Source organism: Anser cygnoides, chromosome 1 (assembly GCF_040182565.1).
Source record: "Anser cygnoides isolate HZ-2024a breed goose chromosome 1, Taihu_goose_T2T_genome, whole genome shotgun sequence".
In the NCBI taxonomy this organism is placed as follows: domain Eukaryota; kingdom Metazoa; phylum Chordata; class Aves; order Anseriformes; family Anatidae; genus Anser; species Anser cygnoides.
In genome coordinates this window covers 210,652,858-210,678,043 of record NC_089873.1, presented here as the reverse complement: position 1 = coordinate 210,678,043, position 25,186 = coordinate 210,652,858, and the positions used below count along the sequence as shown (strand labels likewise).

General features: G+C 41.5%; 1 protein-coding gene across 2 annotated transcripts in view; it reads left to right on the top strand.

Moving 5' to 3' along the window:
- The window catches only part of FCHSD2 (FCH and double SH3 domains 2), a 148,634-nt gene that overhangs the window by 74,759 nt on the left and 48,689 nt on the right, over window positions 1-25,186 (top strand). For both annotated transcript variants that reach the window (XM_066990026.1, XM_066990025.1), the window contains exons 4-8: window positions 863-939; window positions 2,083-2,227; window positions 6,227-6,360; window positions 7,048-7,102; window positions 7,538-7,666. In XM_066990026.1, the coding sequence (XP_066846127.1) occupies window positions 863-939; window positions 2,083-2,227; window positions 6,227-6,360; window positions 7,048-7,102; window positions 7,538-7,666 (540 nt within the window). The remainder of the gene's footprint in view (window positions 1-862; window positions 940-2,082; window positions 2,228-6,226; window positions 6,361-7,047; window positions 7,103-7,537; window positions 7,667-25,186) is intronic.

Sequence of the window (25,186 nt, the reverse complement as noted above, 5' to 3'; positions counted from 1 at the left end):
CATGAATTCACCGCTAGCAGCGGTGATGGACCTAATTAAAAAATGAGGATTTTGCTGCGGTGTCTTCATTTAATTGTTGCTGGGGGTGCATCTGGCCCCCGTCCTGTTTCTCGTGCGTGGGTATCGGTGTCAGCTCGTGCTTCGTGTCCCCCCTGTCCCCACCACGCCGATGCTGCTGTGCCAGCCCCCCACTGCCTCCGTTACAGCTCCATTTTGCTGCTTTCTTGACGTTGCTGGTTTTCTGAGACTGTGCAAAGTGAAATGCGGAGACTGAACAGTGTAATTAACATTAATAATTAAAAACAAAATGCTTTTTTTAATCTGTAGTCTGTTGTCACCCTCTCAGCCTGATCCTGTGAGCACCAAAGGCCCGTCGGTTCCCCGAGGATGGAGCCGTGTCAGTCTGGGGCACAAACAAATGACCTGACGTTTCCTTGCTCCCGAGAACCCCTTTTCCCTTGCAGTTCCACAAGGGTTTTGTTTGTGCTGTCTGTGACACATCAAGACGTTTTACTTTCGGTATTCCTGGCTCTGATTTGGCCACGCACTGCCCAGAAATATCTTCTGTATTACTGGTTTTGCTGGGGTCATTCACATGCAGGAATATTTTCAGAGCTGAGGTGTGCGATTAGATCTTGGAGTCCCTATGAATTAAGATATCAACATGAAATTCATTAATACATTTCACCAGAAACTTAAAAAATATAAAAAGGGGTAGAAATATCAGTCTTGTATTATCGTAGTTTGCTAATACTAGAAATGGATTGCTTCCGTATATGTCAGATTATCATTTGTTGGATATAAGAGCAAAAATATGTTTTTGGGTACCTCGTTTTAACTTTTTTTCTCCTTCTTTCAACAGAGCATTCAGAAGCTGGCTAGCCAATACTTAAAGAAGGACTGGCTGGGAATAAAAGCTGATGAGCGAGCCGATTATAGGTAATTTAACAGTTGGATATCTTGAAATAGCTGTCTTTATATTTTCAATTTGTGTAATTCTTTTTCTCAACAATGAAACACTGCTCTTCTGTATTTTAAATGATTTATATTCATTGTCGTAGAGAATTGACAGTTAAAAAGGAAGCTTTTCATTGTTGTAGAGGATTGTCAGTTAGAAAGGAAGCTTTGTTTTCCTCTAAAATTTTGAAATAGGCTTAAATAGCTGTTTATAACTTGGATAGTTTAGGAGGATTGGGAAAACAAATGGCACAACAGGATAGAAAACATAATTGTGTGCCTCCTTCGGGTATTACCGATTTGGGAAGTTGGTATATAAATACATATCTTTTATTAAATAGCTTTAAGGTTAGAGTAATAAGCATGCAGATTACTCCACAGGATGACACAAAGCAACAAATTTCTTTTTCTGAGGCTATTCATAATGAAGATCCCATCTGACAGCGAGGAGGCACGAAACCGTTGTTTACAAAACTTGGTTTCATTAAGAAGCAAAGTGCATCGTAACATGAAAACAGAACTGCCTCAGTTGCTAAATGCCTCCCACCTTTGAATAAGTACCTCCTAAATATTTTGAAAAAGTTGTAAAATACTTCATTTTCATATTCTGACACATTTTGGTTCAGAAGCAATAAACTGTTAGTAGATTTTGGTTTTGGACTATTAGCACCTTCAGATTAGTTGTGTGTGGGTTTTTGGACGAAGAAACTGCAGGTAGCTGAAGCAAAATGGATGAGCTGTAACTACGATTTTGATTGCAAGATGCCTAAAATTGCATGATCTTATCAGAAGTTACCATCTGATCTGGTGGGTTTTAGCTGCTGCTTTCAGTAGGGTCTGTTCCATGGGAGCAATGGGTTCAACCGAGAGTAATTGCCACCAAAATTAAATCAGAAAACAGGGAAAGGAGGAGAAAAACTTAGTTTTTGTGAAACTTTGATTAAATTTTTACGTAAAACTGCAGGTATTTGCTAGATCAGCACAAAAAATTGTGCTGTAGCTTGGTTTTAAAAGCCATCCTTTGACGAATGTATCATTTGTATTTACACAAATCAACACATTTTCAGCCAAAGCCTGACCTCCCTTTCTTTCTTCTCACCACCCTTCTGTGTTTTGGTACTTTAGGAGCATGTACTCAGTCTGGAAATCGCTTTTAGAAGGCACAATGCAAGTGGCCCAATCCCGGCTCAATATCTGCGAGAACTATAAAAACTTAATTTCCGAACCAGCCAGGACTGTAAGGTGCTTTAAGGAACAGCAGCTGAAAAAGGTAATTTTCCTTTCTTTGGTTATTAGAGATGTTTTAGTAAGGCACTTCTAAAGCACCTGTGTACTTCGTAGTCTCTTTATATGCATGTTACAGAAGTAAGTAGCCAGCTTGTTGGAGAGGGAACAGAGTTCTGTGCTGGTATCTGACATTTAAATTGCTTTGAAATGAATGCAGTACAAAGTTGATCAAAACTACCACTGCAAGTCTAACATCATGCTGTGGCGATTAGATGGAATTGGCTTGGTAGTGCCAATTGCAAGTGTTAGAATAGGTTCTGATTTTAAGAGAAAGCCTATCTTTAACCTGAAGGAATGATTTGTGCAATCTTTGAGATGTCGAGTGCAGGTTGTTCAGCCACATGCTGTAAAAGCATCCCAAGTCACTATTCCAAAAGCTGCTGTAATGGAGCTATTAATCCATGCAAAGAAAATGTTGTAGTTCAAGGAAAAAATTAAGCTCGACTTTCATTAGAAAATGTGATTGGCTGTTGCATTTTAAAGTAATTTACGCCTTAAAAGGTCTCTATCATACTGCTTAACACAGAATATGTTTGAAGTAAAATGCAATATTCCATCTGTTTCCATAAGGCAGTAAGACACTTTTTAAAAATAATCATGTATTTATGTGAAGGCTAAGTACTCTTCATATTTTAATTATTTTTTTGTTTGTGTTCTGTGGATTTTGCTGGAGCAAGGAGAAAATCTGCTGTTTTAAGGAATGAGCATAGTTTACAAAAATTCATTACTGCACCAACCATAAATTTTTGGAAGTTTTCAAAACTGATCTTTTGATATGCTCACTATGTGGCTTCCATGAAGCATAACATAAGGAGGGAAATAGAAATGCTGGTGCATTGCAAGCATCTCAAATATTACTAATAGTTGTAAATATTCCTTCTGTGCATTATTACTGAGGTTCACCTCTGAGTTTAATCTCAGGTAGGCTGAACCATCTATTCATGGTAAAAGACAAAAAAAAAAAAAAAGAAAAGCACACAGTTTCATTTTTTTCTCTGCATTTTTTTGACCACACTCCTTGCAACTTACCCCCTTCAGAGCAGTATACTGTAAAATATTTGGCTACAAACTTTTAAATAGATGTTAGTGTAACATGAGCTCTCAGTTTCTCAATGAATTTTTGCATAACTCCTAGAAGTATGTGCAATATTTGTTTTTTCTAGGGGAAAAAATAACTTTATCAATGTCGTTTGTTTATTGTCCTGGGGAATTTTATTTTTTCTGTGAAGCTTTCCAAAAAAATACTGTAGCAATGTATAGCATCTTTATTTGGTTAATAATTACCAGTTATTTTTCTTCTGGTAGTTCAGAAAGTTGATGGGTTGGCAGTAGATCCTTTGGATTTCCACAAAAGTAAATAATGTATTATGCTGACCTCCATCCAGCTAAAACCTTACTAAACTTAAAATTTGGAGTCAGTGAAATACTTGTAATGTGGAGTGCCCGACCAAAGTCAAATTTCCGCTAGAAGCAGGGTCTCCTTCCACGATTGCAGGAGGTGTTGAGTGGCTATTGATGAGCTGTTCTGTTGGTTTTCCAGATGTTTCTGTAAGCCTTTATTTCCTTGACGTGGTAGCATATAGAAGCTTCACATCAAATGCATTTTTATGACCCTTTTTAATGTTAACTGATACATTCAGACAACCTCATCGTGATTTGCTGAAAAACATTGCTAGATAGCTAGGTGTCTCTGCAACAGGGGCAATAAATGTCTTCTGTAGACCATGTCTTGCCTCTTGAGAAAACTGATCCCCTGCCCTCACTTGGAGGCTCTTCGATGTGATGAGGAGGCTCTTCTGTGGGCAGCAGCCCACCCTCAGCCATCATCTTTCCCCCGAGGCCTTGTAAACTCATCCCATAAGCGATGGGTGGTTTCATAGCTGGCCTTGGGAGAGAAGGCCGAGATCTGTGGTGTTCTTTCATCATGTATCTTCAGAAAAGATAGAATCACAGAATCATTAGGGTTGGAAAAGCCCTCCAGGATCACCTGGTCCAACTGTCTCCCTACCACCACTGTCACCCACCAAACCATGTCCCCAAGCACCACGTCCAACCTTGCCTTGAACACCCCCAGGGACGGGGACTCCACCACCTCCCTGGGCAACCCGTCCCAAAGCCTGGCCACTCTTTCTAAGAAGAAATTCTCCTCATTTCCAACCTAAGATAGTGTGGCCACCACTGCACAAGTCTGTACGGATCTGTATTAGAGGGCTGAAAGGCAAATAGAACAGAATTGCTCTACATGGAAGCAGTACAACAAGAAATTATCTCTGTGAGCTCTCTGAGACAGCTTTCCGCACGTAACCAGTGTCTGCCCGAACCAAAACCCCTGAGGGGCATCCAGCCTCCTGACGATTTTTTTATTCTTCAGAGATGTAAAAGCAAATTGATCTTATGTTTCCAAAACGATCATGTTAACAACTGGGGCTATTTGATATTTTAATTTTTTGATGCCAGCAGGAGGCTTCAGGGATCAAAATGCTGATTGATGTCGCAAAAACCCAGTCCTATTAAAATGGTTTTAGGTCTCTGTCAGCTGTCCAATATATGCGGGTTTTTCTACCTTTCATTTTCCTGTCATACACGCAAAGATCTGCAAAAAAGCACAGTCTTGCCCATGAAGCTTACTTTATGAAGCCCTATACCTTATTAGTCTGCACACATGAAATAATGGTTTTAATGGGAACTCATATGAATTTTTATCTGTTTTATAGCCAGTGATAAATTTGGTATTTTTAGTGAGAGCAGAATTGTGTGGTGAGAAGACGAGCAATTTCTGATGACTGACAGAAAGAAAAAGTGTTGTTTTTTTAAACTATTAACCTATTTTTAGTGATTGTTGAATGCTCTACCCCTTCCCGTGAGGCTGCATTGTAGCATTGTATCACTTTGCATAAGTCTTGCAATACTTGTGAAGGAAAAATGAAAAAAAATGAGGTGTTTAAAAGGGTGTTCAGTAAGAGGACATGTGCCACCTTGTGTGGGAGAAGTGTGAGCCTCGTGAGTGGGCCCGCGTGAACTTCATGAGGTTCACCAAGGCCAAGTGCAAGGTCCTGAAGCAGGGCTGGGGCAATCCCAACCCCAAATCTGGGATGGGCAGGGAATGGCTGGAGAGCAGCCCAGAGGAGAGGGACCTGGGGGTGGTGGGGGGTGAGAAGCTGGCCCCAAGCGGGCCCCGTGCGCTGGCGGCCCCGAAAGCCAAGCGTGCCCTGGGCTGCAGCAGCAGCAGCGTGGCAGCAGGGCGAGGGAGGGGATTGTCCCCCTGGGCCCCGCTCTCCGGAGGCCCCCCCTGCAGCGCTGCGTTCAGCTCTGGGCCCAGCACAAGGACACGGAGCTGCTGGAGCGGGCCCGGAGGAGGCCGCGAGGATGCTCAGGGGCTGGAGCAGCTCTGCTGTGGGGCCAGGCTGAGAGAGCTGGGGGTGGTGGGCCTGGGGAAGAGAAGGCCAAGAACTTCAGGATCTGCCCCTAAATATTGCCTGCAGCTTTCACTGACCACACCTAGTCTGTATTCAAAAGTCACAAAATAGTTTAGAGAAAAAGAGGTCTTAAAATAACGTTATCAAATTGTTCTTGGTGCTATTGTACTGTTAGGTTTTACATGGTAAGTTTTGTCTCACGTTTGAAGTCTTAGAGAAGGAAAGACTAATCATTTCTTGTATCACCTCTGATAGATTGCCTTTGGATTTTTCCCCATTGTATTCCAATTATTTCAACTAATTACCTCATTAAAATCTTTCAGGACTTTTATGTTTGATTTGTGAGTTATCATTGAATTTGAGCAGTTATACAGCAGTTGAAACAAAGAAATATGATTTTATGTTCTGATCAGCTTTAAAAGAAAGGCATGAATAATTGACCAGGAGTGACTTGGAGACCATGTAGTTCCATATAAAATTTAATGAAGAGAAGTGAAATGATGATAATAGAATTATTTACATGCAAAAAATGTTAATGTTTTCTTTCCTGCCTTTTTTTGCCTCAGTACGTGGACCAGCTGACAAGGATCCAAGCTGAATTACAAGAGACAGTAAAAGATTTAGCTAAAGGCAAAAAGAAATATTTTGAGACTGAACAGATGGCTCAGGCAGTGCGGGAGAAAGCTGATATTGAGGCCAAGTATGTTTTTATAATAGCGTATGTATAAATAATTGCTTGTGTATAAACCAGATTTTTGTTTGTATTAGTTTTTACACTTGATATTAGTTCAGAAGAAAGATAATTGTTTTCAATAAGCTGGTGCCTTTTTTTTTTTGTTAATATGCATTTTTATAACCATTTCAAGCATGCTTTTACCCTGATAGTTTAGTATAACTTATTTAGGATAGCTTTAGGAAAGGAGTTAAACTAGCTGCTTTAATTTGATCTTTTCAAATAGTGTGTGACGTAGCACTCTTTTTGCTATTAAAGGCTGTTTGCTTCTCTCTGTCTTTCCAGATCTCAGATTTGGTATCAGTCCATTTGAGGGGGCGGGGGGATGGGGACACTATTTTTTATGCTCCTTGACATCTTGAAGAGGTTGATTCCCGTTGTTTCAGGAAAGCGAGTAACTCACATGCTTTCAGTTTGGAGTTTTGCCTGTATCATGGGAGTTTGCTTCACTATTTCTTGCAAGGTTGTTCATTTCTGTATTTAAAAAAGAAATCCTCAGTAGTGTCTCCAGATTAAACTTTTCTTAAAACTATACAAATAGAAATTTAGGCATAAAAAATGAAAGTTTTACAGAAGTGCAGTGGCTTGTTTGTCCTGTGTTTTTGTAGAAAAGGTACGAGACAATAATCTCTTGTTATTTTTTTTTTGTTTCAGGTCTAAACTTAGTCTTTTTCAGTCAAGAATAAGCTTGCAAAAGGCAAGCGTAAAGGTGAGTATAAGGAAAGTTTACATTTACTATAAAAGTGCTTCGAAGCTGATTTCTTGAGGTGTATGACCAAAGTTGTCTGGAATTTAGAGATGACTGACATTTGATAAGGTACATTGTTAGAATGAGTTATCAGATAAGAACAGACTCTTCAGCAGTCAGAGTGCAGATTTACATGAGACCAAATTTACAGGGAAGTTTCTTCTAGTGGGAACTATAGCTGTTCTATAAAAACTACATGTGAAATTAAAAACTGCATGAGAGAAAAAAGAATTTTAAAAATCCCCTTACCATTAAGAAAAATATTAATCTGTTAATCCTTTAAAGTTTTGACTATATTAATATATGCATGCATGCGTATTAATCTGCTATTAATACTTTTTTAGTTGTTTAACTTCTCATTAGTACCTATCTTTTAACTTCTGTTTCTTCTTGTAGTTAAAAGCACGACGATCGGAGTGTAATTCAAAGGCTATCCATGCAAGGAATGATTATCTTCTCACTTTAGCAGCTGCTAATGCACACCAAGATCGCTATTATCAAACAGACTTAGTAAACATTATGAAGGTAAGGAAGCTAATTTATGTTTTGGAGTCGAGAAGCGTGAAAATCTGGAAAACAATATTAATAATATACAAAATCTTGGGTTGGTTTGCAGCAGCACTGTTGACTTTGTTGACTTTTCCAATGTATTGCAATAGACGAGGGCAGTGCAATGGATCCTGTGGTAGTGTGCAGTATACTAGGTAACAATTGTCCAGTCCCAAAGCTAAGCAGTTGCCTTTTTTTCTAACTTCACTTTTTTATTTTATTTTATTTTTTTTAAAGCATACTTAAGTAAAGGAATCAAGTTGGTGGGCCTTAAGTTAGAGATCTTTTTAGTTCTTCAGTGGCTATCCCAAAATACTTTTTGTGTGTAATTGTCTGATCAGAACATTTCTTTATGGTATAGCTGACGAAAATGTAACTATTAAAGATGTTGGTTTCAAACCATGAATTTTAGAGAATAGCAAATCAGCGTTGCTGTTCTCACACATGGCAGCTTGCCACGTCAAGCTGAGTAGATGCTTGAACTCATAGGAAATGACATACTTAAAAAGTTCAAATATAATTGCTGACAGGGTTTTCACATCGTTCTAGAATTACTTAAATGTACTCAATTCTTGTAACTTAGAATTAAATAGTTATGAATAAAGTGTAAAATCTGTAATTTGATCTATTTAAATCTAATTCAGGCTTTATGTAGTTGCGTTCCATATTTTGACATTTTCGAGGCATACTTAAATTTGCTATGTACAAACTATTTCCAGGTGATGCGATCGTGGCAACTTATTAGCCTGTAATTTGCATTTAAAATTGCTTTATTGGATAACGTATCACTTTTATGAACTTAAAACTTTGAGTAGACTTTCTCACCTGGAACAAGGGTGGCAGATTGTAACAAGTCACTGTGTTACCAGCATGCTTTTGCATACTCGAAGAAATCTATTTGAAATCTATAAGAACTCTATCTATAAATCATATTGATCTGAAATGCAGGTAACCAAATTAGAAACTCAGGGAGCAAAACACGGTCTCTGAGCCGTGAAATTCCATCGCGTCTTGGCTAGGTTAACCGCTCCTATGGCAGTATGTGCATGCCTCTTAAAGAAAATCACAGTTTGTGTTGGAAGTTCATTGCTCTGCCTCATATATAACTGCTTGCATGACCCAAACAGATCTGGGCATCCCAAAGGCAATGCAGAGCTGTTGGTCCTTGAGGCCGTCTCCACTGTGTGTTCATGTGTAACAGCCAGTAGATAGTCTTCTGCATGTTACTAAAATAAGTTTTACTTTTCTGTTAGCAAAATATGAATATTTCTGCTGGCTAAATATGTAGTACGTGGAAATGGTTGTAAGGGAAATATTCCTTATAATGTTCAAGATAAAACTGTGAATAGATACTTACAAGGTAATTCTGTACTACGTGCATGGCTGGCTATCATCAGTTACAGCTTTTACATGTAAGTAACGCCAGAAGTGAAATTAATATGTTCAGAACCAGGAAACAATATGGATGTTTGATTATTTTTTTTTTAATAAAAAGCCCAGGTGAAACGATGGCTGGCTCTGGTGGGTGATGGCTGCTCAAGTCTCAGGACATCGGACCATAATGCTTGCAAAATGCTGCAGTGCACACCGAGTGTCTCATTTTCTCTGTATGTCCAGCTGCATTTTGTGTGTTACGAACTAGGCGCAACGGGTGTCTGTGTAGTAAGCTGTGCGGGACCGTGATCTCTTTGAATTTCCGTAAGCGTTTATGTCTTTTGGATGGTACAAGCTTTCTGTGCTGTGATGTTAGAAAGCCGTGGATACCCCAGGAATGTTTTGGTTTTTTTTTTTTTTTAGCTTGCAATAAGAAATCAGACTACAAACTGTTGAATCATTCTTGGAAGGACTGAAAAATACAATAAGGGATAACGAAGTCATGCTGGTGCCATTCCTCTGTGTGTGTGCTGTTTTCCGTAGATGTTCTGCTTACCCGGGGTCCTGTCCTAAAGTTGCTGCTGATCCGTGTTAGCTCGTGGTAGTTCCTTTACTGGGCTCCCTCTTGCCCAGTCCTTTCTTTTGTAGAACTTGTTTTGAAGTCGTTTTCAATGTGAATAGTTTTTGATATGGAAATCTCTCTGTGCAACCCATTCTTCCGTATAAATAATTGTGGTTTGCTGGAAACCTAAATTACAAGTACTTCAATTGAGCCCAGTTACTTTGGAAGGGAAGGACAACATTCAGGGTTCTTTTTCTGCGTCTCTTTCAGATATTTCTGGTAGTTAAATCTCCTGGTCTGGTAAAGAACTGTGTTCTTAATGAAGATCTGTAAATTTGTTTTTGGCACCCTTGTTTGTGAGCAAAAATCAGTGGGTGCACACACATCGTTGCAACAGGGCGCTTTGGGACAAGGGAGAGAATAAGGCGAAGGCAAGGTTTCAAATCGAATGTCTACTGGATGCATTTAGAAGAGGAGGGAAAAAAAAACCTCAGGAAAATCAAGGGTAGTATCATTAGGATCCAATTGTGCTTGTCCAGTAAGTTTGGATGTGAAACTGCTTAAATATGAACAACTGGGTGTAATCTGGGGCTAAAACCAATCTCAGTATCAACAGAAGCTGGCAAGTGTGCCCCAACCTTTAAAAAGGGCTTCAGGGGTGAATTATATATCAAGAAGTCTGACTTCCCTCCCTACCAGACAGACTCGTGAATGGAGTCAGTGCACACGTAAGTAAATACGGTATATTGGGGTGACCAGCATGATTTTGGAAGAGGGACGGCAACTCCAAAAGCCGCCTTTAAGAGTCAGTAAGCCCGGGGATAAGGGTGATTCATCTGGTTCAGAGTCTCAAATTTGCCAAGGGCTCTCAGCAGACTTCCCACTCGGTCTCTGCTTACGTAAAAGAGGTACGTCCTTGCAGGTAGGGCGGGGGTTTTCTCACAGATCAAGAACCGATGAAGAGATACACAAGATGTGGGATTAAAGTAAATGCCTGGGCTTCGTAATGGGAGGAGATTTGCTGGCAGGGCCCTGGTTTCCCTCATATCCCTCCCCCTTCCAACTGAAGTCTGGGGGAACCATGCCGTTTAAATGCTGAGAAAATGATTGTTTTATTTATCATCAGGATTTAACATAAGCGATACGGAAAACGAACCGAAGGAGAGCGGTGGTGGTCTGCAGGTACAGAATCGTTCGGTATAAGCAAATGTGAAGGTTATGACCAAGAAGCATCATAAGATCTCAATGATTTGGGATTACCGGGCAAGAAAATAGCACCTGAAATTCGTGTTAAAAAGTGAAAAGCGGTATTTAGAGGTGAAATCACTGCCTACGGGATAAAGAACTCGGAGTTGCCATTCCTATTTCTGAAAGAGAAACTGGAATGAAGGATAAAGAAATGGGGACTTGACTATTATATGATCCTAATCCTATCTCTACATAGCATCACTAGGAAAGGCGGCCTATTGAAAGGTGATTAAAACTTTTTCTAGACAGCCCAGTTCCTGTTTTAATCGTGTGACCCCGGTGGACACTACATACAGTGCAGTTCTAGAGTCTAAGCTAAACGTGGCCGTTTATATCTTAACGTTGACATTTTTAAGATGTCAACCTTCTTTTTTTCACCTTCTTAGTGAGTCTTTCGGCATTCACTCCGTGGTGGCCACCTTGCTACCTGTTGGCATTTCTCCATATATCTGTGACTGAGTTAATATGCCTTCTGCAGGGCTGTCCGTGTTCCAAATCACAGCCATTTTCTCCATAAAATCTCCATCCCAAAGGCCAAAATCTGCATCCGTTTTCAGCATTCCTGAAAAATTCAGCTCTCGCCAGCTGCCCCATTTGAAAGCAAACTGGAAGACAGCAGCCTGACTTGTGTAAGGTGGGAATGTTGAGTGCAATCAGCAGCACCTCGAACATCACAGGGCTTACGGGGTTATTTAGGGTCTGCTCTTTGAGGAGCTGTGCAGATCGGTTGATTTTATCCACACTCTAGACAAGGTGAGCCCGAGATTCTTGTAGCGCACACGGGCTTCTCAGTGAGATCTGGAGGTGTGATTGCAGGACCAGTTTCATTACTTTATTTGGAATCAGGTTCATCGCCTCACCTTTTCTTCAGGGCAAATGTTTTTGTATGTGGCAGAGAGATAAATTGTAAATTATTTTCAGGCTGGCTTTCAGAGTTACTCAGTAACCTGTAGATAAATCCTTTATTTAAATAATATTCAGAATATAAGTTGTTTAATATAACAACATTCAAACTTGAAAAACAAACCGCCCCACCTCCTCTGACCTCAAAATCTCCCTAATCCTCACCTGAAGCATCGCTTTTACAAAAAAGATGTTACAAATCACATGGAAAGATTTAAAAAAAAAAAAAAAAGAGTAATTTTGGTTCAAAGACTGATCTTACATACCTGTTGTCTAAAAAAGTTGTTCTAAATTGAGTTCAGGTATAAAATGACAGCTGCTTGGTGTACTGGTTGGAGTGCATCAGTATGAATTTGACCAGAATCGAAGCTTTCCGTATTTCTCTAGATGATAAAAACATTAGAAGTGGAAAAAGCCCTGCAGAGATTTCGGCTGCTCCTTGGCTATGTTGCTGTGTAAGAAGGTAAAACTTGCGCTTCTTTCCAAATGCCTCAAAGACTGTTCCTCTTTGTGTCCATCCTAAACAATTTCCTTGCAGGTTTTGCTTTTAATGAGGTTATTGTTTGCAATGAGAGTTAGTTCTGCGTGGTTTTTGTTGCTGAGAGGTGTCTGCTGTTGGGTTTGACAGTGCAGTTGTTTGAAGCTGGGGTTGACTTTGCTGAGTGTGATCGGGCTCTTCTACAAGTGCTGCCTGCTGCTGGCTTCGGGCTTGTCGTAGCACAGCCCTCCGAAACCATCACGGGGACCCTGCTGCGTATGCAGGCGGTGCTTGCTTTCCTTGAAAACTTGCAATTTTATCCTTGATTTTTTTTTTTTAATTTATTTAGCCTGTCGTGGGCCTTGTCCACCAAAAGCTGCTCGTTGCGTCCCGTGCAAGGTGAACTGAATGCAGACGGGGAACAGCGAGGCGCACCTTGGCTTTCCGACAGCCCGGACGATAGCTGCTGGTGGTGGTGGTGGCTTTAAAGCAGTGAAATCCAGTGAAAGTTCATAGCACTGTCACCAGGTGACAGCTCTTTAAGCAGCAAAATCAACACCTGAAGGAGAAAGGAGGGGTGGTGACGTATTTCAGTCTCGGTTTATGTTGGCACAAGGTATTTGAGAAGCCACTGCTGGGAAAAGGTAATTCGTGTTGGGCTTGAGGCACCCTGGGTTACTCGGTGTTTGATGCAAGCCAGCACTGGTTTTGTTCGTCGTAGCTGACTCCGAAATGCTGCTGTTGTGCTGTCCTGTGACAAATGAATCACAAATTACTCCTCTGGAACAGGCAACAAACTGACATTTTGCTTGGCAGAGTTCCTGGTGACATACAGCTCCTGATCATTTTCAGTATTTAGAGTATGTTATTTTAGTTAGCAACGTTTTCATGTGAAGAAGAAAAAAAATGATTCACTGTGCTATGTTTGTAGTTATGACAGGCCATCACAAACAAAGCAGGGATGCTCCGAATGTACGAAATGCTTCCAGCACTTCTCAGAGAATTGAGAATTACTTCTAAAGTGCCATCCCAGTTTGCCAATTCCATCGGCAAATGAGCAGCAAAACTATTCTAGCTCTCCCTTTAGAAAAGATTTTAATCCTTTTGCTTTTTTCCTGTAGCTGTCCTTTATGTCCAGGATTTACATCTTGTGCCTCTTCCACACCAGCTGCGCCATCTCACCGGGCTGCCACAGACCTGAGATCTGTATTTCGGTATCTGGAGAGAGATTTAAAAAAAAAGAAGAAGAAGAAAGGGCCTAGACTAAAGCACTGAAATGTTTTTTTCTTTGCCAGTTTCCTGACAAGCTGCTTGGGAGGGGCTGCCAACGCCTGGTGCTGAGGCACAGTGTGCAAACCCTTTTAAGCTCAGGGTGTCTGCCTGGTGCTCAGCCTGCTGCAAGAGTTTGAACCGAGGTCAGAAGGAAGTGTAAGATGATGGCTGAAGGAAGTTCAGGGTTGTTTGATACCTGTCTTTCTCTAAACTTTATTATTACTGCATTTCCTCTTTTACTACTCTACTCGTAACTCCTCTTTAAGTTCCTCTTGTGAAGCACCCCTGAACATGACTGTATAACACACTCTAACTGTGGAAACGTCAATCAAAAAAAAAAAAAAAAAGGAAGCATCATTAACGTTTTAAATAATTCTTTGATTATTTTGGCGGAGAGACAGAGAAGTAAAACTTAACCTGAGTTCCAAATGTCTCGTTTCGATGTCACGAGCATCAGCCACTCATTCCCTGGTGGCCTGCAAGCGTGTGGGAGTCGTGGGGCTCGGGGCTGCACGCTCGGAGCTCCACGTGGACCAAGGTTTTTGACACAAAGTAAAATATTTCAATGAAATAATTGATTTTGTCTCTGCGGTATGTTTTTCAAACTCCGTTGCTTTCACAAAGGTTTCCGTTTTGATGCTTGTACTTCAAAGTACAAAGAGCCTGCCTTGATTTTTTTTTTTCAGAGGTGTTTATAATGATCGAGTTGATCATCAGCAGAGCTTCGTGGGTAATGCCAGAAGCTAAACCTTTATAGCTAAACGATTTTTAAGAATCCTTAATGCTACTGTAGGGTATTGAAAAAAATAGCCCCCAAACAGCGACAATCAAGTGCGATGTTGATGTTGTGGGAGAGTCTGCAGATAGTGATGCACTTTTATGAACAACTTGGGGAAAAAGAAACTCAATATAGTAGCAAGCAGTGATCGCAGGTATTTCTAACTAGTATTTTTCTGTGCTTTTTTTAAAATTTCATACTCTAGTACATGCAATGGTCGTTAGTGTTTGCAGGCTGAATTAGAGGAATAGTGTCAAAAGCAAGTGTGCCTCACTGTTTCTTTCCTCTGTGGTTTCAGTTAGGTTTTTCTGTATTGTTATGAATATCTGTTGTGTTTTCTGGCTTTTCTGTACTTTCCAGTTTGCTTGCTATGAGGAAGTGAAGTCGTTCATTTTGGCTCTTGTTCTTGATCAGAGTTCCAGCGGTGATACAGCAGGTTTAAATAGAAACTTAATTTTATGTAATTTCCTGGGATGAACAGGTCTTGCATGGATGACGGTACCGAGACATGTTACAGCATTGCTTTTTTAAGCCAGGAGATCAGTTTTTATAAACACAGGTGACGTTTCCCTTTCTCACATCTCTGCCTGTTGTTAGGTACTGTCTTAAAAGGATCCGAGAGAGGAAGAAATGTGTCTGGCTTTGGAGGTATGAGCTGGCAGTCACAAGGAATGACATGAGTAGGACAAGGGAGCACCCAGAGCGAGCACAGTGCCTGCAGCACATGACGAAGACGCTGAGAAAACCTGGATTGCTCAGCCTAAAAAAGACAGGGACATCTAACAATGTTCATGTTTTACAGCTACCTACTTGGGGAGGGCGTGGAGAAGACCAAGCCAGGCTTTTTTTGAAGCTGTGCAGTGATGGGATGGTGTGCAATAGACAAGTAGGAACATGGAAAATTCAGATTAAATACAAGGAAAAAGGTTTCCCATGAAGGTGGTCAAATGCAGGAACTGGGACCCAGGACGGGGAGGAGTGTCACACCGTGAAGACATTTAAAAGTTGACTGGAAGCACCCTTGAGCAACCCGATCCATTTGGCCCCACGTCAGGCAGAGGTTGGAGCGGTATCTCCCTTCCAATCTAAATTATTCCCTGATTCTCTTAAGGAAGATCTTCTCTCGGAAGATCTGCTCAAGAACATACAGCTTCCAGCCTCTGTTTTCTCTGCCGCTGACTGGGATATCCATGTGAGCACACAGGGTTAGGATATTCGTGTTTTGACGAACGTTTTCTTTATTAAGTGGTGTTGGGAGGTTTTGCGGAGCCGAGCTGCCAACTGTGTTTGCAGCATAGTCATCCACCACTTTCATGGAGCACTTTAAACCATCATTTGAAACAAACGTAAATACAACCTCCAAATGTTGCTTAGGCAAATGAGAATCAGCTGCAGCTAGTGATATTAATAGAAATGACCCAGGATTGAGGACTTGGTGGTTTTCATTTAATAATTTGTTTTTAAACCCAGAAATTAACAGGGTATGTGTGCCAAGCGGTGCTTCGCTCTGGTGGCTCTCTTTGACTTTAAATTGACATTCCTTGTTAAGTTGACATTGACTCTAAGTTGACATGTTAGCAGAAGGTCTTAAATGGTCTCAGGAATGTTACCTTAGCAGTGGCTGGCCAGTGTGTGCCCTGAATAAATAAGAACATGTGCATGAGTGAGTATCTCTGCAGACTCCAGAGCTAGTCGAACCAACGTTATCGCTCTAAGAAATCATTCTACGTATACATTATTGTTCTGTGCTTTTTAGAATGATTTAGAAGCGCCCAGGGAACTATTTGCTTTTCTAAAATATTTCTGATGTCAGCAGAGGTTTCGGGTTTCTTCTATAAATCTCTTCTATAAATTTAGCACTAGTTGTTCTCCTCAGGTCTTGTAATACTCCCTTTAAAAGTCAGAGGGAATTTATGCAAGTGAAAGAACTATTGTTCCACTTCCTGCTCTTGTCAGCTGCAAGCCACAAATATTTTGTAATTACAATTAAGCCAGCCGTAGATTGCCTTATCTCCAGTATCAGATGGGCACAGTCACTTTCCTGTGAAGACAGCCAGCGAGTGAGCGTTGCTTTCTCGTGTTCGCTCCTGTGAATGGGGATGAGTAAGGGGGGCAGCTGCGCTTTGGGATACGAGCGATCCCAAAGATGCTAACGGGGGCTTTGCAACGTCTGCTGCCACGCCGATTTCCCTTCCAAGGGCATCAGTCTGTGTGCGTGTGTGCACATAGCTCGTTAAACCTCGGGGAAATGAATTCCTTTAATGAGAGGCTGGAATGTGATTATGCAGCCACATAAATTGGTGAATAATTAATACAAAATGGTGCGCGCTTATTTAGGCTTTCCCTTAAGTGCTCCTACATCACACCTCCTGGTAGTCACTCTATTGCTGCCTTGGAGATCAGGAGCTCCCGATAGCTGTTGTCTCCTGGATATGTGCTAACTTCTGTTCTGAGCATTGATATTCTGGCTGACGAAGAGGAAACATTGACAAGGACGGCTTCCCAACGGACGGCCACTCCTGGAGGTGATTTTGGCAAAATCACAAGCAAGTGAAGCTTACCTACAGTTAGAGGTACTGCTCTTAAACGTTATGGTAGCATCTTCTATCTTCAACTTAAAATCTACCCCTCGCCCCCGGGAATATCACGTTACTTAACACACAGCATTTCCAAGGTGGCTCAAGACAAATAGTGGGTGTGGATCAGACCTGTTCCTGTTTTCCAGATGAAAAAATGAGTAATGGTCACATTTGCCCAATGGCAGCTGTCTCACCTCGTGTTTTAACCACGAGTCTCAATTCCTCCTTGAAGCATTTGGTCAAAAGGGGCTGTTTATTTCCAGGGGGCTCAGTATCCATCCGTAGTCTAATATCTAAACCAAGACAATTTATGTAAGTATGTTAAAGGAATAATTATCTTTCATGGCATAATAAAACTCTTTCTTGACGATGCTATGACTTGTCCGATAGTTTTCCTTTGGCCTCGCGACAGAAATAACGTTAGGAAAAGGGCGGATTGCAAAACACGTAGTGTGATTTCACAGATGCTCGTGAAAGGTATTTCCTGCCCAGGAGGCTGCGCAGAAGTCACGGACGGTTTATACAAGAAAATAACAGGAGCACTGAATGGGAGTGACTTGGAAAAGGGAAGGAATAGAGAGAAAAGAGACGCAGTCGGTGATGAGGGATGGATGTAAGGCAGTAGAGCAAGGAAGACCACTGGAAAGCCATTGGAAGACCGCTGGAACACCACTGGAAAGTGATCCGTTGCGGATCGCTGCCTGGGAAGAGGCGGTGTTTTGTCTTTTGTCCGTTATTATTTTGTCTTTTACAGATTTTACGGAGAAGCAGAGCTCAGGCTTTGGATTGGGCTATGAGGTTTTTGTGGCAAACGCCATAAAACTACCCGTTTGGAACAGGAAATGAAAGTTTGCCATCTCGTTTCAAAGCCACACTGCAATGCAATGAGAACAGCTCCCAAAGCCCCTCGCTGTGCCAGAAACCAGCCTGCGTGCCTCGAGCTGGCGTGTGGCCGGGGCAGAGAAACGGCCAGGCTCAGGAAACACCTGGCGTGCTCCGGCTGGGAGGCAGGTGGGGCTACGGCTGAAATTTTTAACTAGAAACATGTTTTTTAGAAGTATTTCGTCTTTTAGAAGTCATGGAGACAGACGTCCCGAACAGATCTTTCATGGGGTTGTGCTTGGTTGTGGGTTTATTTTTTGTTTTGTTCTTAGCAACTCCGGATTCACTTAAAGAACTGAAAACATTTCTGGCTGTTATTACTTACAGCCACCTAATGTTTCCGTGAGTTACCTGGAATTTACACGTATTTAAGTTGAACCTATGTGAAAAGCTCCTGGACCATTTTTTAAAATTGAATGCATGTGTACAGCTTTTGTCCTCTTCAATAATGAGATGTTACTGCCTTAAACTGTAAGGTTACCGAAACCCTCTGCTAATAACGTTGGTCCTGAAAACGTTCGGATGCTCAGTTGGATGATTTGAAGTGAAATCCAGAGTTTTTGGGGGATAATTGCTGCTTGGCCGAAAATGAATGTCCAGGTGTCCCAGCAACACAACCAACATAATTTGCAAGTTAAAAGTGGTCATCTGGGTGTGTTGGGGCTGGTGGCAAAGATCAGCTGGTTTTAATCCTCTGCCGAAGCCTCTAGGGATGGTAGAAAGTCTTAAAAAGTGTTTGAAGCTTAATCTTGCTATAGGTTTTATTGTCTTCAAGGAACATGGAAAGCAGCTTAGAAGAAGGCAAAACGTGTTCTAATGTGGCCATCTTTTGAAGGAGGCTGTAAGGACTAATTTCACTAATTTAGGGGCTTATACATCAACAGCAGGAGAAAGAGTTTCAGAGGGATTTGATTTATGAAAGGAGCAGAGGAATTTATAAGGAGACAAGACCCGAAATCACATGAGCCAGAAATCTGACAGTGGGAAATGTCACACCGAATTTGAAGCATAAATCCCAAAAAAAACGGTTATTGGAAAAATAGCTTTTAATCTGTTATCGTTTTGCCTCTTGCAAAGAAGCAGGAGCGCACGGGGGCTGCAGCGAGCCCTGGTCCTTCGCCGTGAGCTGTGTGAAGGGAGCTGAACGGAGCTGACCACGCACCGCTCTGTCTAGCCCATTAGGAGGCAAGAAATTCCCGTTTAACATTTCCTAATAGCCACAGGAAAGCTGGCTGGGATCACTCAGGGGAGGTGGAGCGTTAATCCTGCAATATGATTTGTCTGGCTACCTGCGAGTTTTCATACACAAACCAATTCCCATCTGTTCAAGTTGTCATCTCTGCTAAAAAGGCTTTCTAACGAGGATATACCCCTTCTCCTGAAAGGGAAGAAAATATTCATAGAATCATGGAATATCCCGAGTTGGAAGGGACCTACAAGGATCATCAAGTCCAACTCCTGGCTCCACACAGGTCTACCCCAAAATTCAGACCGTCAGTTCCTTGACAGTCGATTGCTGGATGCTGGATGACCGAAAGTTGCTGAACGAGGATCTTATTTAGTAGTTTATGGAATGAAGCACTAAGGTAACTGGTGATGGGATTTCGGTGGTAATTAAAAAACAGAATGTCCATCCATCTGGCGGGATAGCCAGCGTTGCTCGGCATTAAGGTGAAGAACCCGTTCGCCACGAGTCCTGCCTGCTCTGTGCATGCTTCCTTCCCCCTCGGTGCAGCAGCATCCGGAGATGCTTCCTGGAGGCATCGGGCTCTGAGCAGCAGCACCCTCAGCTGGGACCTTGTGCAAGTCCAAGGGCACGTCAAAACCTCCAGGGAAGTTTCACCAGTTAGGCTCAAGGCTTTTAATCTCCCATATCTCAGAGCTACGGGAGCACAAAAACTGTCCTAGAATAAAAAACACACACGTGGTCTGAAGATACTGGAAGAAAATTTGTTTGCTTGAAAGGATCATGACGATATCCTGATCCGTGGGTGTCTGAATTTATTCGAAGGAGCTGCTTTTGAAGTATAAAAGCAGTTATATGGGAAGATGCAGGAAACAGCTTTCTAGTTTAAGCTTATGAATATTAGAAAGATTTTTTTTTAACTGCTCTTATTGATTAAATTGTTCAATGTTTTGTATTAGATTTCAGATACAACGATACAATTTAATAGAGGGGAATTCAATTTAATAAATTTAAAACGTATGGAGCCCTAGGAAGAAGGTGGATAAAAAGAAGAGGACAAATCTGAGTGAGAAGCATCTTTATTCAGAGGAAAACGACTTCACAGTTATTTGTAAAAGTGTGTTTGCTCAAATCATTTAACAAATTAGAATAAGTGACCTGCTCCTGTCATTCCTCACCCTTCTCAGTGTGCATTCGCCGAGTAGGATTATTGCAGGGTATTTTTATAGGGAATTCAAGAATTTACATATGTATTTAAATTCTGCGTATCGATGATCACAGGAAGATCTACCACGTGCACTGCTATCTAGCTAGGTCTGGAAGCCCCATTTAAAATAAAAAAAAACGGATATCAGAATTGAATTAACTTTGGTGGTGACTGTTTCAGTCTATTTAATAGCAACGCCCAGCAGTGTCCCAAAGAAAGCCAAAAGCTGCCAGGTTCTTGGTGCAGAACATATTAATAATTGAGAAAACTCGAGCTGTAGTCGTAGCTGTGCAGACAGTCTGCTGTAAGCCATCATCCGAGGCACTTGACCTCCCTTCATCCTTTCTTTTCTATTTAAACTTTAAATTATACAAGCAGAGACGTCTCTTCCTTGGAGATTTAAACATTGCTTGCGCTATTCTGGCTGTGTATGGTAGTTAGGGCATCTAAGCAGTATTATTAGGAAATAATAACACTTTTTAACTTAGGTCTGAGCCTTCAACTTCTACGGAGCGTGCAGCACTGTTGAAATAAGTCTGAAAAGAAGTTTACTTTAGTAGTTTACTGAAAAGAAGTTTACTTTAATGAAATTATGTTCATGAAATGATGCTAGGGGAGTATAACGCATTTAGGGGGTTCCAACGAGGCCACGCTTAGGAACTGATTTAATTAAAAGATAGTCTAACAACACCGGATCCTATTTTGTTCGCTTTTCTTTTGATTTTTGTTACCCATCACGATCGTGTATCAAGTAGTAGAAGCTTTGTAGAATAATACCAGCTTCTGGAGAAAATGGTACAACCAAATCGAGACTTGTTTGGGAATGCTGCTTGCCCTGCTTGCTTTGTGTTGGTGAATGTACTGAAAAGGGACAAACCCTGCACAATATTTTTAATTGCAGACTTGAGACTAAAATTCTCTCTCCTCACCCACCAGTGCTTAGAAGGAGTGCACGCAGAAATTGTTAGCACGATTCCCCTGTGAGCAGAGCAGAACGGACTCCTAAAAGTAATAAAGCTTAATTGGCACGTGGAATTCCCAAGCGATGTTTGGGAACCATGGATTAATCTTTTATGCTGCAGTGCAGCTGTTACACCTTTGGCATACTGCTGTGATGTTTTTTTTTCCTTTATTGTTCAGGATAATTTCCTTCATTGTTCTACGATTCTATAATTATTACAGCAATCACACTGCTGTGACTCAGAGCTGCTGTCCTTTTAAGAACATGCTGCATATTTGTGTACATTACAAAAATCCCTAAAAATAGTTCTGCTTGTTTTAGTCCTCAAATTTGAATATGGCTGGTAAAGAGTATTTGCTAATCCTTTAGCAGAGTGCCTTTTTGGGAATGGTCACTATATGAAATGTGCCGTATGAAATGAATATACATATGCTATATGCTTATGAAATGGGCTTTTCATACTGGTTAATTAATTGATACTTTGGCATAAAATTTAAAAAATAAGTTGGAAAATGCCATCGTTATTCTGAAAACACCCTTTGTGTTGTGGGATAGAAGGCGCAATGTTAAATTTTAGGACCTTGTAACTGCCAGTTATGTCTGTTTGACATGATAAGAATCTGAAATGTCCAGTAATAGATTAAATTTATTGAAATATCTTATATTTTTTCGTATTGCCATCACCGAACTTATTCTGAGAGCATCTTTTGGGAAGCCTGTGCAGTGAATAGTTTGCTGTAAGTGACAGGTAACTTTAAACCCATGTTCAAGGAAAGAAAAAAACACATCTGGAAGTGATAAATCCAAAGAGCAGTTGGGAACAACAGCCATTGTTGAAACAGAAAAGGTTTTGTTTAACAGATTTATTTGAAGAAGTAAATGAAAAGCACGCTGGGTAAAACATTAAGTGCATTAAGTGCAGGTAAAAAGATAACAAAGAAACTGATTGAGAAAGGTAGAAAACTGAACAAAAGCTGAAAACTGTAATGGCAAAATAGATAGGTAAAAAATGGAAGGATGCAAGGAAAAAAGTGAAAATTCACAAGGAAGGCATATCATCAGTATTTTTTTTCGCACTTGTCTATGCATTTTATCTGCCAAAGGAGTATTTTTTAACTATTAAGAACCAGAGGATTTGGTATGCAATGCCTTTTCACCTGCACATTTGTGTAAATTTAAGGTTTCTGTTCCTTAGTCTGTGCTCTTGTAGAACACAAGGGATTTTGAGACGTGTCTAGAACTAGTGTGTCTGAGTCAAGGAGGGTTAATGTATATTGTGAGGGCTTTTATGGGGACGAGCGGGTAAATCCACACCTGGGACACGGTGGAACTCTAATAAGGGAAAATTTCCAGAGCCTCCTTGGAGATTGGTCTTTGTGTGATCAAGTCTTGCAGGACCGAAGACTCGTCGGGGATCTAGTCCGTCATTGAGCAAAATACATTTCCTCAACCTACCTTCTAACCGAGTGAGGGATGAAGTCTGTAACACCGAGCCATAATTCACTGCAGGCTGTATTTCCCCACCGAAGGACAAATAAAACCAGCTGCACGTGGTGAGCGTTGGGCATACCCCATACTACACAACCACAACAACAATTCCACAGTTGTTCAGCAGTCGAGGTGATGATGTGGGCAGCGTAAGAATAATCGAACAGCAGAAATCAGCGGCGAAATGCTGAAATGAAATACACGGTTTTCAAGCCTAAAGGAAGCCAAACGTCACTGGCAGGAGCGGTGTGGCGTGTCTTCAGATACTGGGATAACGCGACAGTGACGGTCTGCCACTAAGCCTTTTTCTGAGTGTTGGATTCAGGCCAGAATCCTTTTTTATTCCAAGAACAAGGAAGTACAAAAGCAACCGGTACAACTTACTGAAAATTGGATATGTCAGAAGGATTGGTGTTTACCCGTGTGCTGTGAAAGACAAATGGGTCCAAGAAGTCTTCAGAGATGGTACTTACACTCTTTTGGGAAAAAGCAGGTGCATTTCTAGATTACAAAGAATCTGTTTCCATCCTCCAGGTTTTATTAAACCTTATACAGCAGAATTGAAGATCTGGTTTTCCAATGTTATGCCTGCCTTCCATCAGGGTGTTCCCACTGTCTGAAGAGGAATTATTCTTGGGCCCTTACCTGTTAATTTAATGCTCTCTTCATTAGGAGACTCTCATGGCCATCTGCCTCATGGGGCAGAGACTTGTGGAGGAGATTTCCTTTGGTGTTCCCCACCATCGCATGTGACCACCACGGGGCACTTTCATGTGGGCTGGTGCCTAGCAGTACTCAATATTATCATTAATTTTGCTTATATTTGTCTTAAAGGGGCTTTCTGTGGTTTGGGGGATGGTAGCGGGCATGTGTCGGTGGCTATTTCATGTTTTTGTGCTCAAAGCAGACTTTGGTGCACCAGCATCAGAGGTTTTGTCATTAAGAACAATGACCCTGCCCAAATTGTAAAGGAACAAAACGATGTGCGGGCCAATTGTCAAGTGACTAATGAGGCCAAACAAAGAACTTGCAAGCAAGCCCCAAACTATTGACACTGGAAAACAGAAAGCTCTGGGGTAAGGGAAAGTGCAAAGTGTGCTCCCGAGCTGAAAGGCGAGCCAACAGCCTTTGGTGTCCTCTCGTGTTTGTTGTTCCCGTGTTGGCCGTGCTGAAAGTTCCCTCTCGAGGTTGGGAGAAAAGAGGAGGAAACTCAGATATGGTTTCTGCTGCCTTTGTTTGTTCAATATGTAGGCACATTACACCTCTTGCTGTCTTTTTTGTTGTGTTCTCCTCCTCCATTTTTAGTCTGCATGATTTATTTACCAGCTTTTTTTCGTTGTTTTACTGCTCCTGAGCAGCGTGGGTTTGTCTCAGCGCCTCCCTGGAATATCTTCTGCTTCCGTGTTCATCGCTGGCTGCGTGAGGACACGCTCCTGAAGAACAGAAAGTCATAGGCAGGGTGTTGTTTGAAGAAGGGAAAAAAGAGAAGAGAAAAAAGAAAAGAGAAAAAGATTAGAAAGAAAAAAATGATAAAAAGGGGAAAAAAAGAAAAAAGAAAAAAAAAGATTAAAAAAAGAAAAAAGATAAAAAATATAGGAAAAAAGAAACACAAGCAGCTAACTAGTTTGACAGCAACAGCACAGCAAGACAGTTATAAAAACTCCTTAAAACTATTTTCTGTGAAACTGTGGGAACGAGCAGTGCAGAAGCCGGATGGGTGGCGGAGGAGCCTTCTGCAGGGACCAGCTCCTGAGTTATTCCCGCTGCCGTGAGCTTGCTGGGCCCGAATCTCCTTCATTTTGAGGAGATCTGAGCCAGTTGGTGGCTGGGCAGGTAGGAGAGTTTGCTCTAAAGAGCTAGCGAAGTCGAAATGTCCGCAAGCTGCCATCTCTTTTTGTTTGTGTGCTTTGGCCGACACCTTGTGCCTGACGTTGCTCCACATTTAAACAAAGGCAGTGCTGCGGTTCTGTGTTTGTTTTTTTTTTATGGACCCACTGAATTGCGGAAGTTCATGGACCGAACCGGCTGGCGATGCATCACCGAGAGTGGTTTGGACCTGGACATGACCGTGAGGCATGCCTAGCACTACAGCAGCCTTGGATGTCCAAGAATATCCTGGAAAACCAAGAATTTCTATGGCATTAGCTTAGCACTTTCTTTTATTGGATGCAAACTGCTGCGTAACTTGAACTTCTGACTTCAGGGAGCTAAGCCTAGAGGGTCCTTCGTCCTTGTAGGCTGGAGAAATCCAGCACAAACTTTCTGATCCGGACCAGGGGGAGGTTTTTGTCGTCTGCTTTCTTTGCAGCAAGCCCTGGTTTGTCTACTTACACCCACGGTTTTCAGAAAAAGAGATTTTAAAAGATTTTATCAAATGGAGAGCCTGTAAAGGAGAGGATGGGCAGCAGGCTCCTGGTCACTTTAAAATTAGACTTCAGGATTCACAATCTTGAGCAGAGCTGACCGGGTGCAGTAGTTCCTTCGGGATTGCTGTGATGGGGGACACAGAAGGGAGCTCACACGAGCTTTGCGTCAGCAGCTACGTGGTTGCTGCAGGCAGGCTGTTCGGGGACACTTT